Source organism: Mus musculus, chromosome 1 (genome assembly GCF_000001635.26).
Source record: "Mus musculus strain C57BL/6J chromosome 1, GRCm38.p6 C57BL/6J".
Taxonomy (NCBI): domain Eukaryota; kingdom Metazoa; phylum Chordata; class Mammalia; order Rodentia; family Muridae; genus Mus; species Mus musculus.
This window is the reverse complement of record NC_000067.6, coordinates 175646183-175667481: the sequence shown is the minus strand read 5'-3', so window position 1 is coordinate 175667481 and position 21299 is coordinate 175646183. Positions and strand designations below refer to the sequence as shown.

The window sequence follows — 21299 nt, the reverse complement described above, 5'->3', positions numbered from 1 at the left end:
ATCCATCTTCCCAGCCCACAGTAAATAACTTTTACTCAGAACCCACAAAGTGCTGGAGAGAATTACTAAGACATCACCAGGGGCTGTGGTTTAGGTCATTTCAAGTGGATCGCCCAGAAAGACTAATCAGACTACAGCTACCGTTCACTGATCCACATGTTCTGCCCAGGAGGATCTGAGAAAGGTGGGCCTTGCTCCTGCCCTCTTCCTGTAAGTCAGTGTCCTGACCTGTGTCCCCTCCCTCTCTTAGCCCTGTGTTATTCCCTACCTTTGCATTCGTTGCTATTCACTGGCTTCCTTGTTGGACTTTTTCTCAGACTTGCCATTGGACTTGAAGTTCTGTATGACACCGTTATCCATAGGACTTTATGCCTACTTCCTAGCACCATGATTGCTATGTAGATAAACAGTAAATGAATAAATGAGTTACACTTGAACATGATTGATGCCTATACCCAGTTACTATGTCAGTACCTTTAAAAATTCATTTATTCATCTCTAAAATATGTTGAGACTTGTTCATTTACAACCGTGAAATTCTTTTTCTAAATGTTCTTGCCTAAGAAGAATTAAATAGTATTCAATGGAAATCAATGACAAATTAAAGGTCAAACTAACATTTGAAGTTAATTATAAAATTAAATACCATTATATTTAATAAAAATGTTTATAAAATTCATAGAGTCAACTATATTTTAAACCTCAAGTTATGTCCTTACCTTCTAGATGTCTTTTTAGGTAAATAATTATGTAAGGCTTTAATAGACTAAAGTTGGATTTCTGAAACATCTAATTTAACCCTCAGAATCTGTTACTGTAGTTTGCTTTGAGGTGCCTATGCTATTTGCTTCTGGTCTCTGTTCTCTAAAGTGCTCTTTCTTCATGCTGTGTTCCAGAACCCAGGCTTCTTTTGGTCTAGAAATAGTAAACACTCCGTTATGTATTTGGCAATTATTAATGCCATATGTATCAGAAACTATAATAGTACTGCCTACCCCTCCACTCTTACACACATGAAACACATGGTGCGGAGTCACAGCCAAGATGTCTCTTCATTTCCTACTTTTCCAGTCACAGAATTTTATAATGTGAACAGGCTTCGGTTTTATGTAAACAGAAATCCAAGACCTAGGGTGATTACCTTATTCTCAGAAGCTATGCAGCAAGATAGTCAGAGAGCTGGGATTGGTCCACATAACTCTTAACAGGATCCCAACACCTTCACGCTGCTTCTTTGAAGACCAGTCTTGTTTTCTTTCCCTGTGAGAACCCCGGATTCCAAAGGGACATGCCAGGCATGGTGCATTGTATTACCAGAGCCTTTCTCTGTGTCTATTCAGGCTGCTTTGTTTAATTCCATACTGCTGTGACAAAAGCACTTGGCAAACAGTTTAAAAGAAGACAGAGTTGTTTTGCCTTGTGGTTCTAGAGTGTTCCAGACATTGTGGTGTGGAAGGTGTGCTAAAAAAGTGCAGCTCCTGTCCTGGCAGGTTTTCATGTCATGGCTGGCCCTGAAACAGAGAGAGTGGATGAACGCGGGAGCTGGCGGCTTTTTCTGTTTTTTCTCTTTGGCAGAACTTTGGACAGAGGCTGTGTCTTTTGGGACTTGGGTGATTTTAGGACTTTGGCCTTTGACCTACAATCCATGTGCCATTTTTATTCTTCATTTTCTTTTATGGATAAATGCATTCCTAATTGATTTTCCTGGGGAGCCTGGTTTGTTATCACTCTGCATCTCTTGCTGTTTCTAGAGCATCCCATTGGCCTCAGATTCTCTGTACAGTGTTTGTGGTGGGACATAAGGTTTTCCAGGGACTTACCCCTATCCATATTCTACTTTCCTTTCTTGCAGGGTTCGTTTCCATTACCACCCTCACTGTGCTGGCCTATGAACGTTATATCCGTGTGGTACATGCCAGAGTGATCAACTTTTCCTGGGCCTGGAGGGCCATTACCTATATCTGGCTCTACTCCTTGGCATGGGCAGGAGCACCTCTCCTGGGCTGGAACAGGTACATCCTAGACATACATGGACTGGGCTGTACCGTGGACTGGAGATCCAAGGATGCCAACGACTCTTCCTTTGTGCTCTTCCTGTTTCTCGGCTGCCTGGTGGTGCCCGTGGGCATCATAGCCCATTGCTACGGCCACATTCTCTATTCTGTTCGAATGGTGAGTTGAAGGTTGCAGATGTCCCTCTCCAAACGATGCCCACATTTGTCAACTGATGTGAAAAGAACCAAACTCTTCCTAGATGATCAGTTAGTCACCCAGAACTGAAAAACTCGGCGGCCTTAGTCTCGGGTAGAACTTTGCCCTATGAGTCGCACCTTAAGCAGACAGCGAGGGATGGCATGGCTCCCTGTGCACCACCCTCTAACACCAAAAGAAGCAAGGCAAGGGAGATAGATGGGACATTGCAGTCCACACCCCACAGCACTCCCAACAGTTAAGGATTCGAAGAGGAAAAGTTACAGCTTCCATAGTTAGATCATTCCAAGAGCACAGGAACCCACTTACCAGAGACTGGTAGAGGTATAAAGGACTGGAACACACAATGAGCAGGTCGTGTGTGGGAACTGGCCACAAAGAGAATGTAGTAACTGACACAGGTCCAGCAACATGGCAATATTAACTTCAGCCACATGCCATTTCCCAACTGCTGTGTGTCTGTTAGGGTTATTTATATGTGCATTACATGTATATGTCTATATGACTGATCATAACTAAGTTACAAGCAGAGTAGGTCTAAGGGAAGGGGTGAAGGCAGGGAAAGTGACTAACAAAGAGATTTCACTTCAGCCTATGTTATTATTGGAGCAGAGAACTCCATGCAAACAATTGCCCATGTTTCAAGCGACAGGCTTCTCTCTGTAGAATGCCCATCATGGCACAAGTCTGTGACCCTGTGACCTGGCAGGAGAATTTATGAATCAGTACTCGAAAAAGCGGTTTCCTTAATCATGATGAAATCGTTTCTATTCATCCATGAGCCTTTTGTGTTTTTTTGGGGGGGGACTCGAAAATCTAGATAAAACAATTTATTTTACCTTTATTAAGTAAGTTAGAAAAGCATTTAAAAGCCATTAAAGGGAGTTTGCGAGGTGGTTCCTGTGAGTAAAGCAATTGCTGTTCAGATGTGAGTGCCCACATTCAGACCCCCAAAATCTATGTAAAGCTATGTAAAGGTACAGTGTAGTAGTGTATGTCTGTAATGCAAGCAGTTCTATAGCAAAATGAGAAATGCGGCAGGAGAATCTCTTGAAACTTGCAGGCTAGCTGAGAGACCCCGTCTTACCTGGAAAAAGGTGAAAGATGGGGGCCTGCATTGGAGGTCGTCCTCTGAGCTCCACACATGTGCTGTTGGATGCATGTGCCCATCCTCCTCATGCCACCTACCCTCTCCTCCTCTCCACTCCCTCTCTTTCACGCACGCACTCGAGGACACACACACACACACACACACACACACACACACACTGTAAAAATTCTAAGGAGCTCTTCATTGAGCTCAACCACATTAGGTTTTAGCTGAGAGAACTGAAGACCAAAAAGATAAAGGCCAGGTCCAGCTGCAAGATTTAGGTCAGAAGTCAACCTCCTGTGGACCTTTACTTTCCCGGAAGACAGGACAAACAATGGTGGCCACTTATCTGCTCCAAAAGGAAGGGGTCATTTTCAGTCTCATCCTTTCTCCCTGCAGCTTCGCTGTGTTGAAGATCTTCAGACCATTCAAGTGATCAAGATGCTAAGATATGAAAAGAAAGTAGCAAAGATGTGCTTTTTGATGGCCTTTGTCTTTCTCACCTGCTGGATGCCTTACATTGTGACCCGCTTCTTGGTGGTCAATGGCTATGGACACCTGGTCACCCCAACTGTGTCCATTGTTTCTTATCTCTTTGCTAAATCGAGCACTGTGTACAACCCAGTTATCTACATCTTCATGAACAGAAAGGTAAGCTCCAGCATTACAGACATTCTTTTCCACTCTGGGTAACAAGGAGAGATAGACAACTTAGACGAGTGTCAAGGATAAATAAAGCAGCCAATCTAAAGAAAAAGAACCTAAGTCAAGAATTCTTTGTAAGTGTGGTGGGGAGATGGCTAAGGGTGCTGGTTACTCTTCTAGCAGACCAGAATTTGAGTCCCAGCACGCCCCTGTCAGGTGGTTCACTACTGCCTGTAACGCGAGCTCCAGGGTATGTGATGCTCTCTTCTGGCTTCTGCAGGTATCAAATGTGTTCACACACACACACACACACACACACACACACACACACACACAACTCAATAACTGACTTTATTGCTCCGTTGTTTCTCTCTGCAGTTTCGGAGGTCCCTTCTGCAGCTCCTATGCTTCCGCCTGCTGAGATGCCAGCGGCCTGCTAAAAACCTCCCAGCGGCTGAGAGTGAAATGCACATCAGGCCCATCGTGATGTCACAGAAAGATGGGGACAGGCCAAAGAAGAAAGTGACCTTTAACTCTTCCTCTATCATCTTTATCATCACCAGTGATGAGTCCCTGTCAGTCGAGGACAGTGACAGAAGCAGCGCATCTAAGGTCGATGTCATCCAAGTGCGTCCTCTATAAGAATGGAAGACAGAGTCCTATATCAGCCACCACAATGTTCCTGTCAGGAGTGCCCCAGAGTCCCCATTTGGTGTAATAGTGACAGAACCTCTGTGGCCCTGTGGGAAATCCGAATCACCCACATGTTGTCTGTATTCAAGAAGCGACTGAGCAAGACAAATTATTTTAACTCAATGGGTGCTTTATAACTTGAGAACCTCCTGGTGGCACAAGATGAGCATCTGGCGTCATCGTCTACTATGCCAGGATTTAATATTTGAATGACTGTATTTGCCAAAGCACATAATACATTTTGTTTATCAAATGTATTTCACTATAAAAATAACAATCTCATATACACGTGTACAATGACTGGAACATCTGGAGTACGTTGCGGTGTTGAGTCCTGTTCTGTGCCATGTTGTGTGTTTGACCAATTAAATTTATTGAAGAGATAATAAATCAATCCCTACTTTTATCTGAAACCCAAAGGCTGTTGTCATGTGTGTAGTATAGCTGCCAGGACTTCAGATCAAGAAAGCCAGTTCCAGAAGATTCTGTAGGAAGCAATGTAGAAAAGCAGAGTCTTCACAGTGGTCATGCGAATCATTGGTTCCACAGTGGAGAATGGGCACGGGAAACTGGGTATTGAGGATAGATTGCTACCACCATCTATTCATCTCAGAATCAGTTTGACAAAGTATCCTTTCTTTTTAATAAGTTCCCACTTTTCTGTCAAAAGTTCTGCACCAGAGGAGGAGTTCCCCATAAACAAAGTATTGTTCAGCGAGAGGTGAAGATAATTTACTACATTTATTTGGTGTATGTGTATGTGGAAATCAGAGGACAGCTTGTGGGAATCCGTTCTCTCCTTCCACTGTGTGGGTGCCAGAGATCGCACCTAAGTCATCAAGTTTGACAGCAAGCTCCTTTCTCATGAGCTACTTCACCAGCTCCACCCAATGTATTATTTAATTTTCATTGTTTATCAGTAGGCTCCATGTGAGTGAAGAGGACACCTTCCCACGTGTTGTTGTCCATACCTGGGGGAGAAGAGAATACCCCACATATGCTCCACTTTGCAGGCTTACCTTGAGTTGGAAGTCACTGAGACAAAGCAAGAGAAGAAAAGCCCCCCCCCCGCCCCGCCCATTTGCCAAGGTGACCTCCTAAGGATGCTAGCCCAGGGATTTCAATCCTTTGGCATGTGTCTAAAACTTTACTTCCTGCTGAAGATGATGTAAGTCAGAGCTTTATAAGCCAGATTACATGTCTTTTGATATGTTTTTCAAAATGTACTAGATTTTTATTTAAGCTCTCCCAACAATGGAGCATATTACCCGGATTCCCCTTTTAAATATTCTTTTGTTTTTTAACTTAAAATTGCATCATTTCCTCCCTTCCTTTTTCCCCTCCAACTCCTCCTATGCACCTCCTTGCTTCTTCCAGAAATTATGGCCTCTAAAGACTTTTAATTCTCTTGCAGAGGCAAGTCTATGTGGTTATGTGCCCAGGGGTGCAGGAGCCCAAGGAAGCCGGAGGGGTTGGATCTCCTGAGCTAAGTTCTGGGCAATTGTGAGCTGCCTGAAATGGGTGCTGGGAGCTGAACTAGGAGCCTCTTCAAGAGCAGCACACATACTTAACAACTGAGTCATCTCTCAGCTCATTTTCTGACCATCTGCCATATGCATATGAAATATACATACATGCTCCTAAACTTCAGTTTGCTTTCCTTTGACAATCTGCCTGTTATATTAGCCATTGCCAATGAAATATAAATAAAATGATAAATACAATGATATATAAATAATATATGATATATATATATAAAAAATATAAATACAATGATAAATAAAAGGGGGCTTGGGGAAATGGCTCAGTGGTTAAGACCACTGACTGCTCTTCCAGAGGTCCTAAGTTCAATTCCCAGCAACCACATGATGGCTCACAACCATCAGCAATGGGATTTTATGGCCTCTTCTGGTGTGTCTGAAGACAGCTACAGTGTACTCATATAAATAAAATAAAATAAATCTTTAAACAAAACAAAGAGATAACTAAAAGGAACAATGTTTCTGTTTATTTTTGCAGTGCTGGTGAATCTAACCCAGGGTCCTATGCAGGTTACATAAGCGCTCTCCCACAGTGCTACATCCCTTACCAGGAAAACAATGATTTTTCTTTCCCTACACATCAAATATAGATTGTTAAGACCCAAGGATGTCTTTGACATTATGGGAAATGCCAATTTGTTTTATCTTTATTTCCTCGGGTTTTGATTTTCTAGTTAACTATTATGGTAGCTCTCAAAATTGACAATGAAAAGAACTTCTAAGGGTCCCAGTCAGCCAGCTTGGAGAAGACAGAAGCGGAGAGGGTATCTGTGCACTGCACTCTGATGATGAAGTTAACTTCTGCGTCTGTCCGTGGGACAGTCAAGGAACCACTTCTGTACGTCTGAAGTGGACTAAACTGTGTCTCCATGCTTCTGGAAAACACCCTCCTATCTCCTCTCCTCCCTGCTATAAATTTATTACTACTAACAACCCTTTCTCATCCTTCACTTAGAATGCCATTGATAGCTCTTTCCTTCTTTTTAAAAACATAATAATTCTGAGATCTGGAGACTGGGAAATAAAACAGATATATCCTGGAACTCTTCAGAACACCTTGTCTCTCATTCTCAGCTCTACCATAGCAAGTGGCTATGAGCCTGCAAGCCCCATCTACTGCATTAAGAGGAAGTAGCACTAGGCAAGCAGTGTTGTTGATCCTATATTGTCCTCTACAGGAAAAAACATGGGTTCTTTTGAGAAGTGAAAGAGATGTTGGTTATTGCATTTTTAAATTGGAAGAGGCCCAGCCCAAGCACGCAAACCGATGAGACCCTGTCAAGACAGATTCTTCCCTCGCTCAGCTGACAAATACACAAACTCCTCACCACGCTTAATTCTAGGCTGACAATTAGTTTCCAGCAGTGAACTGAATATGGCAATGGAGACATGCTTTTCACCCTTGAGATGGAAGAGGAATCAAACATTTGCTACCCAGAACTTTGACACTATGGTTGGTGAACGGGGGAATTTGTCCTAGTAACTCCATGGAACTTGCAGAGAAATGTCTGTACTCCTAGTCCAGTAGCCAGTGGTTCCCATCCAGGCAGGTCTTCTCAAGAACTCCAGAGGTCTCAGGGACAGATGGTGCACAAGTAGGTAGGTGCCTCCAATGGCTATCAGGGACCCAAGGACAAAGAGTCCTCTGTTTATCACCTGCAAGCACAGCAAAAATCCAAAACTTTCTCTCACCTAACTTGAGGCTCACTGTTATGGCTAGCAAGCCCCTGGAGTTGGCCCCACCCCCACCCTAGAACAGGCAGATATGTGCTATGTCCAGCTTTTAAGTGGGTGTTGGGGGTGTCTCATAATCGTGCAGGAAGTACCTTACCCACTGAGCAAGCAACCTTCTCAGCCCTTTCGTATTTGTTTTTATAGAGGTAGAACTTACAGATAGACTTGATTCTTTCCAAACCATTCCCTACACAGTGAAGGGCTCGAGGTAAAATCCTAGCCTGGGTGTTTAAGCCTTCTTAGGTCTCTCAGATTTCTTTAAGCACATCTTATTCCCACTTCAGCAGGATGATGAAGGTCCTACTTGCCTCTCCAGGCCATTTCTACACCCTGGGCCTCCTGGCTCATGTTTCTTCAGTCCTCATTCTCTAGCCACTCACATATTCTCCTTGCAGTGGCTCACGGAGCATCCCCCACCATATTTGTTCACCTTTTCTATTAGCCCCTGAGCTACACGTAGGGTAAGGGACAGCATCTTGTTCATCAAAGTATCTGGTGCAGTATACCTGCATCCAATAAAACTATCAATAGATAAAATTCCCCAAAGCACTCAGGAATTGGAACTGCTTTCAGTAGCACCTCTGGCTCAATGGCTCAAAATGCATGCATTGCTGTGTTCTACACTACATTCTAGTAGGCAGTGTTTTATAAATGATACAGTTGGGTCTAATTTTACAAGTTAAGCCCACAAAGATGCCACATAATGCAAAAGTTTAAGAACGGATCTCGTAGATAACACAAAGTAAAAAGCTGAGAAATATCAGCCCCAGTTTCCTCTTCAGTTTCTCTTTGCTTCCCTGCCGTGCACCCCCCACCGCACCCCCATCACAGAGAGTGTGTGCTCTATACTCTGTAGGCTCAAGACAGGTTTTATCTGGAAGATAAGCATGTCTCTGTCCTGTCATGTCCATATTTCCCTGACATAGTGTGACCATGAAACTGTATGACATTTCAAGAGATCGTGTTTTTCAATAGTTTTTTTTTTTTCCAACCTTTTTTTGCCAATGCCAACGCAGCACTGCCTCGTGGTATCTTATTCTGGTGAAGGCGACCTGCAGGGAGATTTAAAAAGCATCCGGTGTGTTCTTCAATAGCTAAACAGAGGTCCTCTAGTGAGGGGAAGTCTTTAATCCAGGACTTACCATGGTATAGAGAGGGATAAAGGTAGAGGGCATGATCGCGTGAAGAAATTTATCCAGGAGCTTTTGGAACAGGAACCACCTAGAGTTGACATGCGCTCGCATCTGTAATGACATGAGTCTTAAAAAGACTATCTGGAATGAAGCACCTCTATTTCCTTATAACTACATATTACTGCTCTTCATTCACAGTTGTCACAATCACAGATGCTAACAAAAGAGTCAAATAAAATCTCATTTTCCAAATAATTATTTCCAAGGCCTCTTAACAAATTTTAGTAGTACAAGACATTGCCTTGAAAATGAACAAAATCTAGTCTGGTTTTACCCCAGAAGACAATTACAAAATAAAAATCTTCGTTTTGACAAAAGATGTACTGATCCGGAATTTCTAGTGACCTATGAGCTCAAAGATCAATTTCTGTTGCATGCTACTTAATGGGCAACAAGGATTACTTACAGCCATGTCTGTCCTTGTTTATATTACGTCTTAGAACAAGAGCGTTGTAGCCATCTGGGTCTTGCTCTGTGTGTGTGTGTGTGTGTGCGCGCGCGCGTGCTTACATGAGCATGTATACACACATACACACATGTGTAGGTTTGCACATTTCTATATGCATGTGCATGCAGAGACTAGAAGGGTGTCCTGTTCTGTCACTCTCTCCCTTATTCCAGGAGGCAGAGTCTCTCACTGAACTTGGAGATTTGCTCACATCAAGCAAGGCCCTCACACTCTGTAGCTACAAAGTGCATGACTATACCCAGCTCTTTTCCCATGCTTCCTGGGGAAAGGAACTGAAGCCTTCCTGCTTGGGCAGCAAGTGCCCTCATCCAGAATTGTCTCTTAGCCTGTGACCTATTTTTAAAGTCAGGCAATAGATATCAATAATGTCTTCCAGAGTCTTCTAGAACTCTGTCATATGTGATACAACTATGCACAAGTTGAAGTCCACATTATTTCTTTCTGTCTTCAAGAGAAATGAGAATGGTCACAGTTTTCCCTGTTTATTGTGTAATTTTTTTTCATTCCACTATTTTTAAAGCAATAACAACAACCATTCTTCATGAATGTATAATGGAATGAATGTATAAGTCTTAAAAGGGATGGGCTTTCTGATCAAGAATTTCATTGGTTTGACACATTGTTTTTATTCTATGGTGTTCTAAAGAGTCAGGATATCCTGTTAAAAAGTCATTCAATATTTTTAAGGTCCCACAATTATTTTAATGTATCTTAAATTCATATTCCAGGAGAATAGAGTATTGCCAAATCCTAAATGCCTGAAATTTGGATTTGTGAAATTTTAAATATTTTGTCATCCTTAGTTATCTGGCTGTTTTCTATGTATTCCTGAAATGTAGGCAGACAGGATGTGTAGGAGTCTTTGCCATTGGCTACATAGTAACACTCTAGCTATATTTAAAGATTGTTTTGTGTTTGCTTGAGTGTATGTGTGTGTGTGTGCACATGTGCATGCTCATGAGTCTATTTGTGTATATGTGTGTGTTCTTGTCCATACATATTCTTATGCAGCATATAGGGGATAGGGCTGGAGCAAAGGAAAATAAAAGAGCCTTCTAGTCTATAGGTGAACCATCATATGGAGCCAAACATTGCTCACCTCTATGTAATTGTACATAGATAGGTCTGAAATTGCATGGTCATCTGGGATCCTAAATCTTGAGAATTCAGGAAGGCACATACCTAGAAGCCAAAATTAAATAAAACATATATGCATTTAAAACAATCTACCAAAAATAAATGCTGTGGAGATGTCTCAGTGGTTAGGAGCACTGGCTGCTCTTCCAGATGTCCTGAGCTCAAATCCCAGCACCCACTGTGGGTGGATCACATCCACCTATAACTCAGTTCAGATCGAATGCCCTCTTCTGGCCTCCAAGGGTATCTATGCTTCTTTAGTCGCTTCTCTAGTTATAGAAACAAATAACTCTGCATGCTCATATGCATTAAAAATATTTTCAAAAAGCAAAATAAAATAAAATGTAAAAAAATATATATACTGGTCTCCAGCTAGGTCAAAGTAAGCAGTGTTCCCACTAGCAACATATTAATTTTTTAAAACTATTGATTACCACAACAGTCTACAAGTATTGAGCAATGCCTATAGAGTATTTCCTGTTGTGATCAAATAAATCTTAAAATAAAGCTCATATTAGACTATTGGTTGTTAAAATTGCCATTTCCCATATTTCACAAATGGAAAATAATTCAGTGATGGTTAATCTATACTGTGAACTTGATCAGATTTAGGATTACCATGGAAACACATCTCTGGGTGTGTGTCTATAGGAATGATTTTCAGAGAGGCAGAACTGAAATAAGAGAAAAGACCTACCCTTAGTACAGGGAGCACTACCCAACGTGCTGGCATAATAAAATGAACGAAAAGGAGAAAGCGGACCAAATGCCAGCAAACCTCTCTGCTTCCTGCCTGGGATGCACTCTGCCTCACACCTCACACCTCCACAGCATCCCAGTCCCACCAACTCCCATAGATCCTCACTCTGTAAACTGAATCTTTTCCTCTTCATGTTGTGTCTCTCGCTATAAAAAACAAGTAACTCTGTGCTCATGCAGTGCCTTTACATGATGCTTACTCCTTATTTATTACCTTTTCTTGTGCATCTTCGGGGGCTTAAGTGCTTATGAGGGTGTGCTGTGAAGGCTGTAAGCACATGTGGGCCACTGAGGCGGGAAGGGAGAGAGAGGTGCACAACTCCACCATGATTTGCTGCCCTGAGCTTTCATCTGTGAATGAATCACTGCAGGGTCCTGGTCTTAGGCTGGGTCATAGTGTCCCTCGAAGGCCCACGTATGACATGCTTGCTCTTCAGGTAAGGATTGCCTTGCAGGGGTGAGGCCTGCCAAGAGACCCTTGGGTCACTGGAGGCATGCCCTTGGAGGGGACTGTGAGTCACAGTCTCTCTTTCACTTCCTGGTGACCTCCTGGTGAGTGACTGGTTCTGGTGCCTCACCGGGATGCTGCCTCTCCACAGGCCTAGTGCAAAGGGGTCAACTGATCACAGAGTAGAACTTCTGAAACGGAGAGCCACAGTGAGCCTTTTCTCTAGGTTAATTACCCCAGGCATTGTTACCGTAATGGAAAGGTGACCAGCATGGATGGACCTCCCTGAATCCTAGGCTTTCCTCTCTGAATGCTCACTGTCTGGGATAAGCAATGCCTGTGGCAGAGATGTTATTCACATGCCAGGATCATAAGTAGTCTCACCATTAGTCACCTGGCCTAGTCCATGTCCCACTGAGAAAGGGCACTTACTAAGATTATTATTGAATTTGTCCATCAATTCATCAAACACCAAGCAGTCTTCAAAGCCCTGAAACAAGAGAAATGGGTCAAAGATGAGGCAGAAATAATGAAACATCTTATAGCAATTATGAACAGAACTAGTATTGGCAGGTATAATGCACAGGCTGTGGATCCTTAGTACATAACAGATAGGTTCTTATCTGATATCTAATCATGATGCAAAGACCAGCAGCTGGACCGTGGTTCAGTCTTTGCCCCGATGATATCTGTAATGAGTATAGTGATTCTGAAATTAATGGAAAGATCAATACATCTGTGATGTGGGTAGATCTCAATGCTTCTTTAAGACTAATAATTACATTTCTCTACCGTGAGTTAGTTTTAAACTATTCAGGCCCTTAAGATTCGTGTTTAGAATGATTTTATGATCTAAGCATATAGTTCAACAGTAGAGGACTGCACCTGCCACTCAATAGACCTTAGGTTCAATCCCCACTGCTGCTAAAACAATTAATAGTAGGATCAAATTAACTTAGTTCCTATAACTCAAACCTCATGCAAATGTCGAGTATGAAGGACTTCAAGAACTAGTAAGAGGACACTCAGTGCAACAAAGAATAGGAACCCTGAGTACTGTACTTCCATTATCTACAAATTCAAAGTGCAGTTCTAGACAAAGCAAAAAATATATTTTCATATCAAATATAGTGATAGCATTTGAAATAAGTAATGTCTGCAGATTCTTTAAGGCATGGCAACTTAGACACACGTGATCACAAATAAGGCCAAGACAACAGTTTTAAATTTTTACTTAAAAATAATGTGTCTTCTCTCTGCAAGTATTGGAAAGGACACTTAATAAAACTGTAGCGTTACAGTGAATGGGTGGGGATCAGGTACGTTATGCAAAATACTTTGTGTAGTGACTCCTGGAGGCAAGGTTTGAACTCCTGCCGGAACCTGGGCATATGTACACAATGTTACAACTGATGGTTTGCGTATTGTCTTATGAATCAAAGTGCTTGCAACTGCTTTGTGAGAAGGTTACAAGCATATTTTACTTGGAATATAGTTTATTATTCAAGCAAAATATGACTAGTGATTGCTAAGCTATTGTCACGTGTACATGTATAAACATGCAAGAAGTTAATGAGATTCTTCAACATTAACATCTAATAGAGCAGCACTACATTTTACAAATCTCTTTCTACCTAGGATAGCAAAATTGTCATGAAGGGAGTAGTATTCCATCGGAAGCTGTGCTTTCCTCTACTGAGTTAGTGTGTCAAATAGTCTGGATCCTCCGTGGGGTTGAAATCACTCTGACTGGGCAGCTGGAGAGACGAGCTAGTGGGTTGTGTTCTTGGGACGGTGACGATGGTTTCGAGCTTTTATTGAGGATTTACTGCTGGAGGTAGACTTGGAGTGTTCTAGGAACTGTCCTACAGGAAAAGAACTCACCGCATTCATTCCTTGCCCAAAAAATGGGACAATGGCATGAGCGGCATCTCCCATCAGCACACAGTGTGACTTCAGGTGGAAGGGAGAGCACTTCACTGATATCATGGGCTGGGCAGGCAACAGAAAGAAATCTCTCATGAGGGCTTGCCTTTGGAAGAAAGCAACAGGAACACAGAAAGGTTACTTATGTGCCAAGCACCGCTAAGTTTTTTCAGGTTTATTGCCTTTATTGCCATGCTATCGTGCTGAAAAACAAACAAAAAACAAAACAAAACAACAAAAACCAAGAATGCCAACAGTAAAACAGTAAATGAAGGAAGGAAATGTAGTTCAATGGAAGAATGCTCACTTAACATATGCAGGGCCCTGGTTCATTGCCCAGAAACAGGGGAAACAAAGAAAAGGGAAATTGATGTTTCTTCTAGGCTTAAATTCCACTCTTCTGGGGCTAAGGAGATGGCTAATTTCATAAAAGGCTGGCCATGTAAGTATGAGTAGCTGAGTCCACAGTCTTAATTTCCATGCAAAAAGCCATGTATGGTGATACCTGTGTAACATACAGGATACGGCCGTAGTATGTGTGTCTATAATCCCAACATTGAGTGCAAGGAGAGACAGGAGGGTTCCTGGGGCTGAATGACAAGCATTCTACTGCCAGATTTTGGGCATTTATTCACTGCGTTACAACCAAAATGTGTGTCAGTAAGTTGTGGAAAAGATTCATAAGCTACTTTTACTTGAAATATGTTTCAATCACCAATACAATATGTGGGAAGCCACATGTGCCGTTGCAGAGTGGCACTGACTACTGCTGGCCACCACGCATAAGTTTGGACAAACAACCAATGTGTACATATGCAGTAAAGTTTTTTGCAAAGACACTGCCTGGCCCAGGCATGATAATGAGGCTTTGAGAGTATAACCAATCAGATGTGAGACATGCAAATGAGGTATGATAATGAGGCTCTGTGAGGTACAGAGAGAGAGAGTAGCCAATCAGATGAGGATCATGCAAATGAGGCGTAGTGCATAACCAATCTGGGTGTGAGACACACCTCTCCTAGACCTATATAAGCAGCACCAGTTCTGGGCTTGGGGTCTCTTCGCCTCTGCAATCAAGCTCTCCCAATAAACGTGTGCAGAAGGATCCTGTTGCAGCGTCATTACTGCTGGCCAGTCCAGCGCGCCCAAGAACAATATTTGACTAGTGCTTGTCTAGATTGCCTATTCATCAAACTCAAGGTATTCATCTTGCCGACAAGCTAGTCTACTTCATAGACAAGCTTCCGGTTCTATCACAGACCCAATCTTCAAAACTATGGTGGAGAACCATAATACTGGTGGAAGACAGCCAGGCTTAACCTTTCACCTCCAGGAAGATGTGCATATGTGTGGGCACATGAACATTTGAACCACCCCACCTGGCAGTTTTTAAGTCCTGCTATGGGTCAGGGTCACACTTTCCCTTTTACACAGTTAGCTGTAGATTCTGTACCTCCACTATCAGAAAGGCACCTTGGCCTAGGCATCAAAGGTCCAAGCTGGGAAATATGAGGCAGAAGGGAGTTTGCAATATTACTGTAAACCAGGCCTGGTGGCACATGTGTTCTCAGAATCAAAGGCCGAGGAAGGACTCTTGGTGCCAAGTCGGCTTAGGCTACTCAGAAACAAAACCAACTCCTGTTCCTCTTTAGCCTGATTGCTCATGGGTCCCAAATTCATGTGTAGAACCCAAATCCTCAGTGTGATGGTAGTTGCAGCCAGGAACTTGGGAGCTAATTCACTCACTCACTTGTGAGTCTGGAACCCAGAACAACAGAGAGCCCACTTAGACTTTGCTCTAACGCTGGCTTCCAGCCAGTGCGTTTTAGATTTTTTTTTTTTGAGAAAAATCGAAATAGTTTTGTTTGAATTTGAACAACTCGAACCAAAGAAATTAACAGTGCACTTTCACATAAAGACTTACTCTCCCATCAGAGGGATAGCATCTGGAAAGTTCTTCTGGAAGAAGTCCAGCACATCGCTGCGCGTTGGAAGTCTTTCAAACTCCTCAAAGGGCATGAACAAGGTGCATGTGAAAGATTTGTCCTGAGGAGAGGAACAGGGTGAGAGAAAACACATACCTGTGATGTTGGCACTAAGGGTGGACCGCTAAACCACAGGGCTCTTGCTGGGACTAAGATGTCCTAGAGGGGAATTTTCAACTCAGCTTTGTCACTTTTCCCTGGAGGAAAGAGCCGCTGTGTCTCAGAGGTGCTCCTTGCCTCCTGGGTCACCTGGAGAATTGCTACCCTGAAAACCTTCCATGTTCACCAAGTAAATACTGCAGTCCTTAGATTGCTTAGATTGGTCAATGTGGGTTTTTTCCCCCTCCTTGTTTTCTTCCTCTTAAGACATATTGATCCTGTGATAGACAGTCACAGGAAGAAAAAGACTACCAGAGAACACACAGCAAGCTGGCTATATAAGGAAAGACCCTAGAGACAAACGAAAGAACACACACACACACACACACACACACACACACACACACACACACGCACACACACACTTGCATGTACACCCCAATTTCCCACACACCTTAAAAACTGGAATTTCTTTCTGATACATAACCTAAATCTCTTTTGTCTTTGCTGTGCCCGCTTGCTCCTAAACTGCTTCTAATGCAGATGACAGCACCATAGATATGGGCTCTTCATTATTCACATAAGTACAGTCTTCTTTCCAAAGTAAACATTTAACTTGCTTCTAGTTCTTCCTCAGAAGCCCAAAACTTCAAAGACATAATCATTAAATATATTAAGTATGAGATCAACTAGGTACATAAATGTCCAATGCAAAAGTAGGTGATAAAAATATTATATATATATAAATATTTTATATATAAACATTATATATTATATAAAATATTATATATAAATATTTTATATATAAACATTATATATTATATATAAAATATATATATAAACAATACACACATACACACATACATATATATATATACACATATACATATCCTATAAGAATTTGTACATTACCATGTTTGGAAGGGCGATCATCATATAGGCATTTCTAGGCCAAATGTGAAGACAGTTAGGTTCCATGGCGTACTGCAGGGCAAAGAGCACAGGTTCGATTAACGTAGCTCAGCTCTCCCGCTGCTTTGCACCTTCCTCTGCAGCATTCTAGACCAACTCCATAGATATGGTACATTGCATGTGTGTTACTGAATGAAGTAGGCACTGTCTTAGAAAATACTTTGGGTTCCATCCTTAGGCAAGCTTTTCATAACCATTTATTCCAAGACTGGAGAGCATACTATAATGAGATATTCTTTCTCTTTCACCCTGTCTTTCTACGCATATAAATATGCATGCATATTTACATACATATGCAGTATACATATGTATGTCCATGTACATAAAATATATGCATATAAAACATACATGTGGCTAGATGCATATGTATGTGGGATTCTATGCAATTGCTTTGCCCTTAGTGCTTTTATAGATTGGGCAATTTATGCTTCCCCATTCTTTTTTTTTTCTGTGAGCTCTCTAATTTTTATTGAGATGCTTTTGAAACAGTAGTTTGAATTTATATATTCACTGTACATGAGACTAAGTTATATAAGAACATTTTCAAACAGATAAATATTACAGTTTGAGCATGTACCTGCCCCTTCCTCCTCCTTCCCAACCTGCTAATTCTCTTTGCTCTCCTAGACTGGTCCTTTTCTACTATCACATGTGACTGTATTTGGCTATATAGAATTTAGGAACTACATATAAGAGAAACTTGTGCTATTTTTCTTAAAGTAGCTTACTCCACTCAATATGATTAGTTCTAGTTGTGGCCATTTTCCTGCAAATGGCAGAACTTCATTCTTTTTCTTTTTTTTTTTTAACTAGATATTTTCTTCATTTACATTTCAAATGCTATCCCAAAAGTCCCCTATACCCTCCCCCCACCGCCCTACTCCCCAACCCACTCACTCCTGCTTCCTGGTCCTGGCACTCCCCTGTACTGGGGCATATGATCTTCTCAAGACAAGGGGCCGAGTCTCCTCTCATTGCTGGCTGGCTAGGCCATCCTCTGCTACATATGCAACTAGAGACACAGTTCTGGGGGTTACTGGTTTGTTCATATTGTTGATCCTCCTATAGGGTTGCAGACCCCTTTAGCTCCTTGGGTACTTTCTCTAGCTCCTTCATTAAGGGCCCTGTGTTCCATCCAATAGATGACTGTGAGCATCCACTTCTGTATTTGCCAGGCACTGGCCACAGCCTCACAAGAGAGAGCTATATCAGGGTCCTGTCAGCAAAATCTTGCTGGCATATGCAATAGTGTTTGATACCTCCCCATTCTTAGGTGGAATTGTCAACTCCATGTATCCATGAGGGATATATTGCTGAGTGTAATCAAAGCGGGGCTTCTTCATGAGGTGGGCTCTGACAGTTGAATAGGCTCCATCACACCCTACAACAAGGTCACATGTGACATCTCGGGGAACCTTGTCAGGTCTGAAAAACAGAATGAAACATCAAACAAAATAAAACAAACAAAAAAAAACTAGCAAAACCAGTAACATATTTCCATGTAGATGTAAAAAGCAAACTCTAGAGGTAACTCCAAAAACTCACTTTTACACATCTAACTTGAAGCCGGACTTTATCTAACTTGAAAGAACAGATTTAAGATGAAGATGAAAATGCTTGTCCCAGACATGGCCTTGCTTTTGAAAATGAGAATAATGTCCATCTACCCTGTTACTAAGGCAAATGTGCTCTCCGGAAGTGAGAGCTGAAGAATGGAAATATAGAGAGAAGGGGAAAGCTGTCCCAGAGTGTACCGGCAAGCACATCTGTAAGTCCAAGTATGCAAATGAACTAACTCCTGAGCATCTGCAGAGATGTGAGCAGGGTTTGCTCCAGGAAACAGGCTCAGCTTCAGTAAAGGACACCAGACAGTGAGCGTAAGAACAGAACACACTGGTCTCCTGTTGACCTCTAAGACTGGTTCCAGAATATCCCTATCTGCAGACACTCAAGCTCCTTATGTAAAACAGCACAGCATTGGCAGATGTCCTACACACACCTTCTTGGATGCTTCAACTTCTCTCTAGAAATGCTGTGTGCTCATCTTTAAGGAACAAGGACAAGAGAAAAAGCCTGTGCGTGATCAACACGGAGAAATTTTATTTTGTGCTTTCTTAGAGATGCAAATCTCTGTTTTGGATACTTCTGATCTGAGGCTGGTTGTACCAGTGATTCAAGAGTCTGTATATAGCTGGGCGTGGTGGTACATGCCTTTAATCTCAGCACTCAGGAGGCAGAGGCAGGCGGATTTATGAGTTCGAGGCCAGCCTGGTCTACAAAGTGAGTTCCAGAACAGCCAGGGCTCTACAGAGAAACACTGTCTCGAAAAACAAAAACAAACAAACAAACAAACAAAAAACAACAAAACAAAACAAAACAAAAAAACCAAAAAAAAAAAAAAAAAAAAGAAAGCAAAAAAAGAAAAAAGAGTCCGTATATAAGGAAGGTTAACTATGCAATACATAGAAGGCAAAGGGGGAGGAGGGAAGGACCATTTTGGAGATAAAGGCAAAAGTTTAAATTCCTGGTTCTGGCAAAAGGAGAAAATGATTTCTTCCATTAGAAAGATTTTCTTCCACTAGAAAGATGACGATGGATAAATGGCAGTTTCAGGAAACTGACTGTTTAGTTTGAAATGGAAAAGGGGACGCACAGGAGAGAATGGCAGTAGCCCACATATGCAGCGACAAGGGCTCGACACAATTATGCCCCAGGAAGAAGAAAGAGACTGTAGAACCAGGAGAAGAAAGATACGCTGGTGACAACGCACAGATTTAATGAGTGGAAGCAGGGGAGGGTGCACCTTAAGCGACCGTGACTATGCTGCAAGAGCACCAGGGAAGACAATAGAGATGAGCAAGGCATCTATGAATTTGAGATAATGCCACTGTTCCGTCATTGGGACATCACTGATCAGGCACTTGCTGAGACAGAGGATGAGAAAAAGGCCTGGATGTACATGATAACGCTAGCGTGTGAATTTACAAATGATGGTGTAACTGTTGACTGGATGCATGGCATTCTGAAAGTGGGACATTAGAGGACCTAGAACTGACCGAGCACGGGCAAGGAAATCCCACTACGTAAGAGGACAGGAGACACAAGGCAGGGTAGGGACACCGATTTCCAAAGAGGAGAAAGTCTGAACAGAGAATGGTAGCTGGAGCATGGAAACGAAGAAAAATTACCAGGTCTGGGTATTCAGAAAGTATCCGCGATTATTGTCAAACAAAAACTCCGTGGTTGTGAAAACTATTTGAATTTTCACTTCAGTAATTGTTTAAAGCTTCCAAAAGAGCCAGAGAACAAAGTTTATGAGCAGAGTTCTCCATTCCTACCCTTGCCCTCTGAAGTCAAAATCCTGAAGAGCAATTACCCGAGCACTGTGAGTACCCCTTCCTCCGGAATGCATTTCGACAGCTTGTGGCCAAAGTGCACCTTCGCATTGGCATAGGACTCCACGGCTGAGGGAGGAAACAGAAGGTAAACAGAACCGAGGTGCAACTGTGGCTTCACATAACCACATGGAAACGATGGTCATTTCCCCTGAACAGTAATCAGAGACGCTGTTTAGTTAGTTTACTGATTTGTTTATTTGCAACAGGGTCTTAGTAGCACCATTGTGAACTCACTGTGTGTACCCCAGGCTAGTCTTGAGTTTACAATCCCCGGCTCTACCACCTGAGCGCTGGGCTTCCGAGTGTGTAACTACCATGCCAGAGAAGATACTTTTATTTCACTTAACCTGAATTTGTTAAAATGGTAACTGGACAACTGTTTTGTGGGTAGTCTAGTATAATTTTTAATAATATAGACAAACAGAGAACTGCTGTTGTCACTTTTTAAAAAATCCACCAAACTCCTGCACCCTAGTGACTGTTTGTGCCTTTGAAAAGAAATAGTAGTCACATATATTATTATAAAAGCTGCCTTTAAAGCTTGATTTTTGACTAGAAATGTTCAACCACTACGAATGTCTGCTATGTGTGTCTCTCTCTCCCCTCGGCTCCTGATTCATGGTATTATAAGTACAACAGATGAACACTGAGAAACTAGAAAACCAGCAGACCTTGGTGTGGTTGTGTATGCCTGTGATGACATCACTCAGGAGGCTAAAGCAGGAAGGTAATGAGTTCAAGGTCAGCCTCAGCTACATAGTAAGCCTGTGTCTCAGGAGCAAAAAGGAATTAAAAAGAAATAAATCCTTTTTATCTCATTGCTGCTGAAATTAGAGTTTATCTGATACAGTTAGGGTATCCTTTTTTTAATTAACGTTTTTAAATACCAGGTTACATAAAGCCATTTCCATATAATTAGAATATTACACACGCGGCTGGCAGTTGTGGTCCCAAACTGGACATGCAACCTTAGGAGGGTCACTGGGAAGAACACTA

General features: G+C 42.1%; 2 protein-coding genes across 3 annotated transcripts in view; one reads left to right on the top strand and one right to left on the bottom strand.

The window, feature by feature from the left end:
* Window positions 1-5061, top strand: part of Opn3 (opsin 3) — a 30481-nt gene extending 25420 nt beyond the window's left edge. For both annotated transcript variants that reach the window (XM_006496642.3, NM_010098.3), the window contains exons 2-4: window positions 1853-2172; window positions 3704-3955; window positions 4328-5061. In XM_006496642.3, coding sequence (XP_006496705.1) covers window positions 1853-2172; window positions 3704-3955; window positions 4328-4591 — 836 coding nt within the window. In that variant the 3' untranslated portion in view covers window positions 4592-5061. The remainder of the gene's footprint in view (window positions 1-1852; window positions 2173-3703; window positions 3956-4327) is intronic.
* Window positions 5062-6628: 1567 nt separating this feature from the next.
* The window catches only part of Kmo (kynurenine 3-monooxygenase (kynurenine 3-hydroxylase)), a 28661-nt gene continuing 13990 nt past the window's right edge, over window positions 6629-21299 (bottom strand). Inside the window, exons 6-15 of the mRNA NM_133809.1 lie at window positions 20282-20369; window positions 18165-18330; window positions 16846-16917; window positions 15774-15895; window positions 13808-13955; window positions 12356-12413; window positions 10679-10761; window positions 9060-9161; window positions 8910-8969; window positions 6629-7839 (exon numbers count right to left, since the gene is read on the bottom strand). Coding sequence (NP_598570.1) covers window positions 7660-7839; window positions 8910-8969; window positions 9060-9161; window positions 10679-10761; window positions 12356-12413; window positions 13808-13955; window positions 15774-15895; window positions 16846-16917; window positions 18165-18330; window positions 20282-20369 — 1079 coding nt within the window. The 3' untranslated portion in view covers window positions 6629-7659. The remainder of the gene's footprint in view (window positions 7840-8909; window positions 8970-9059; window positions 9162-10678; window positions 10762-12355; window positions 12414-13807; window positions 13956-15773; window positions 15896-16845; window positions 16918-18164; window positions 18331-20281; window positions 20370-21299) is intronic.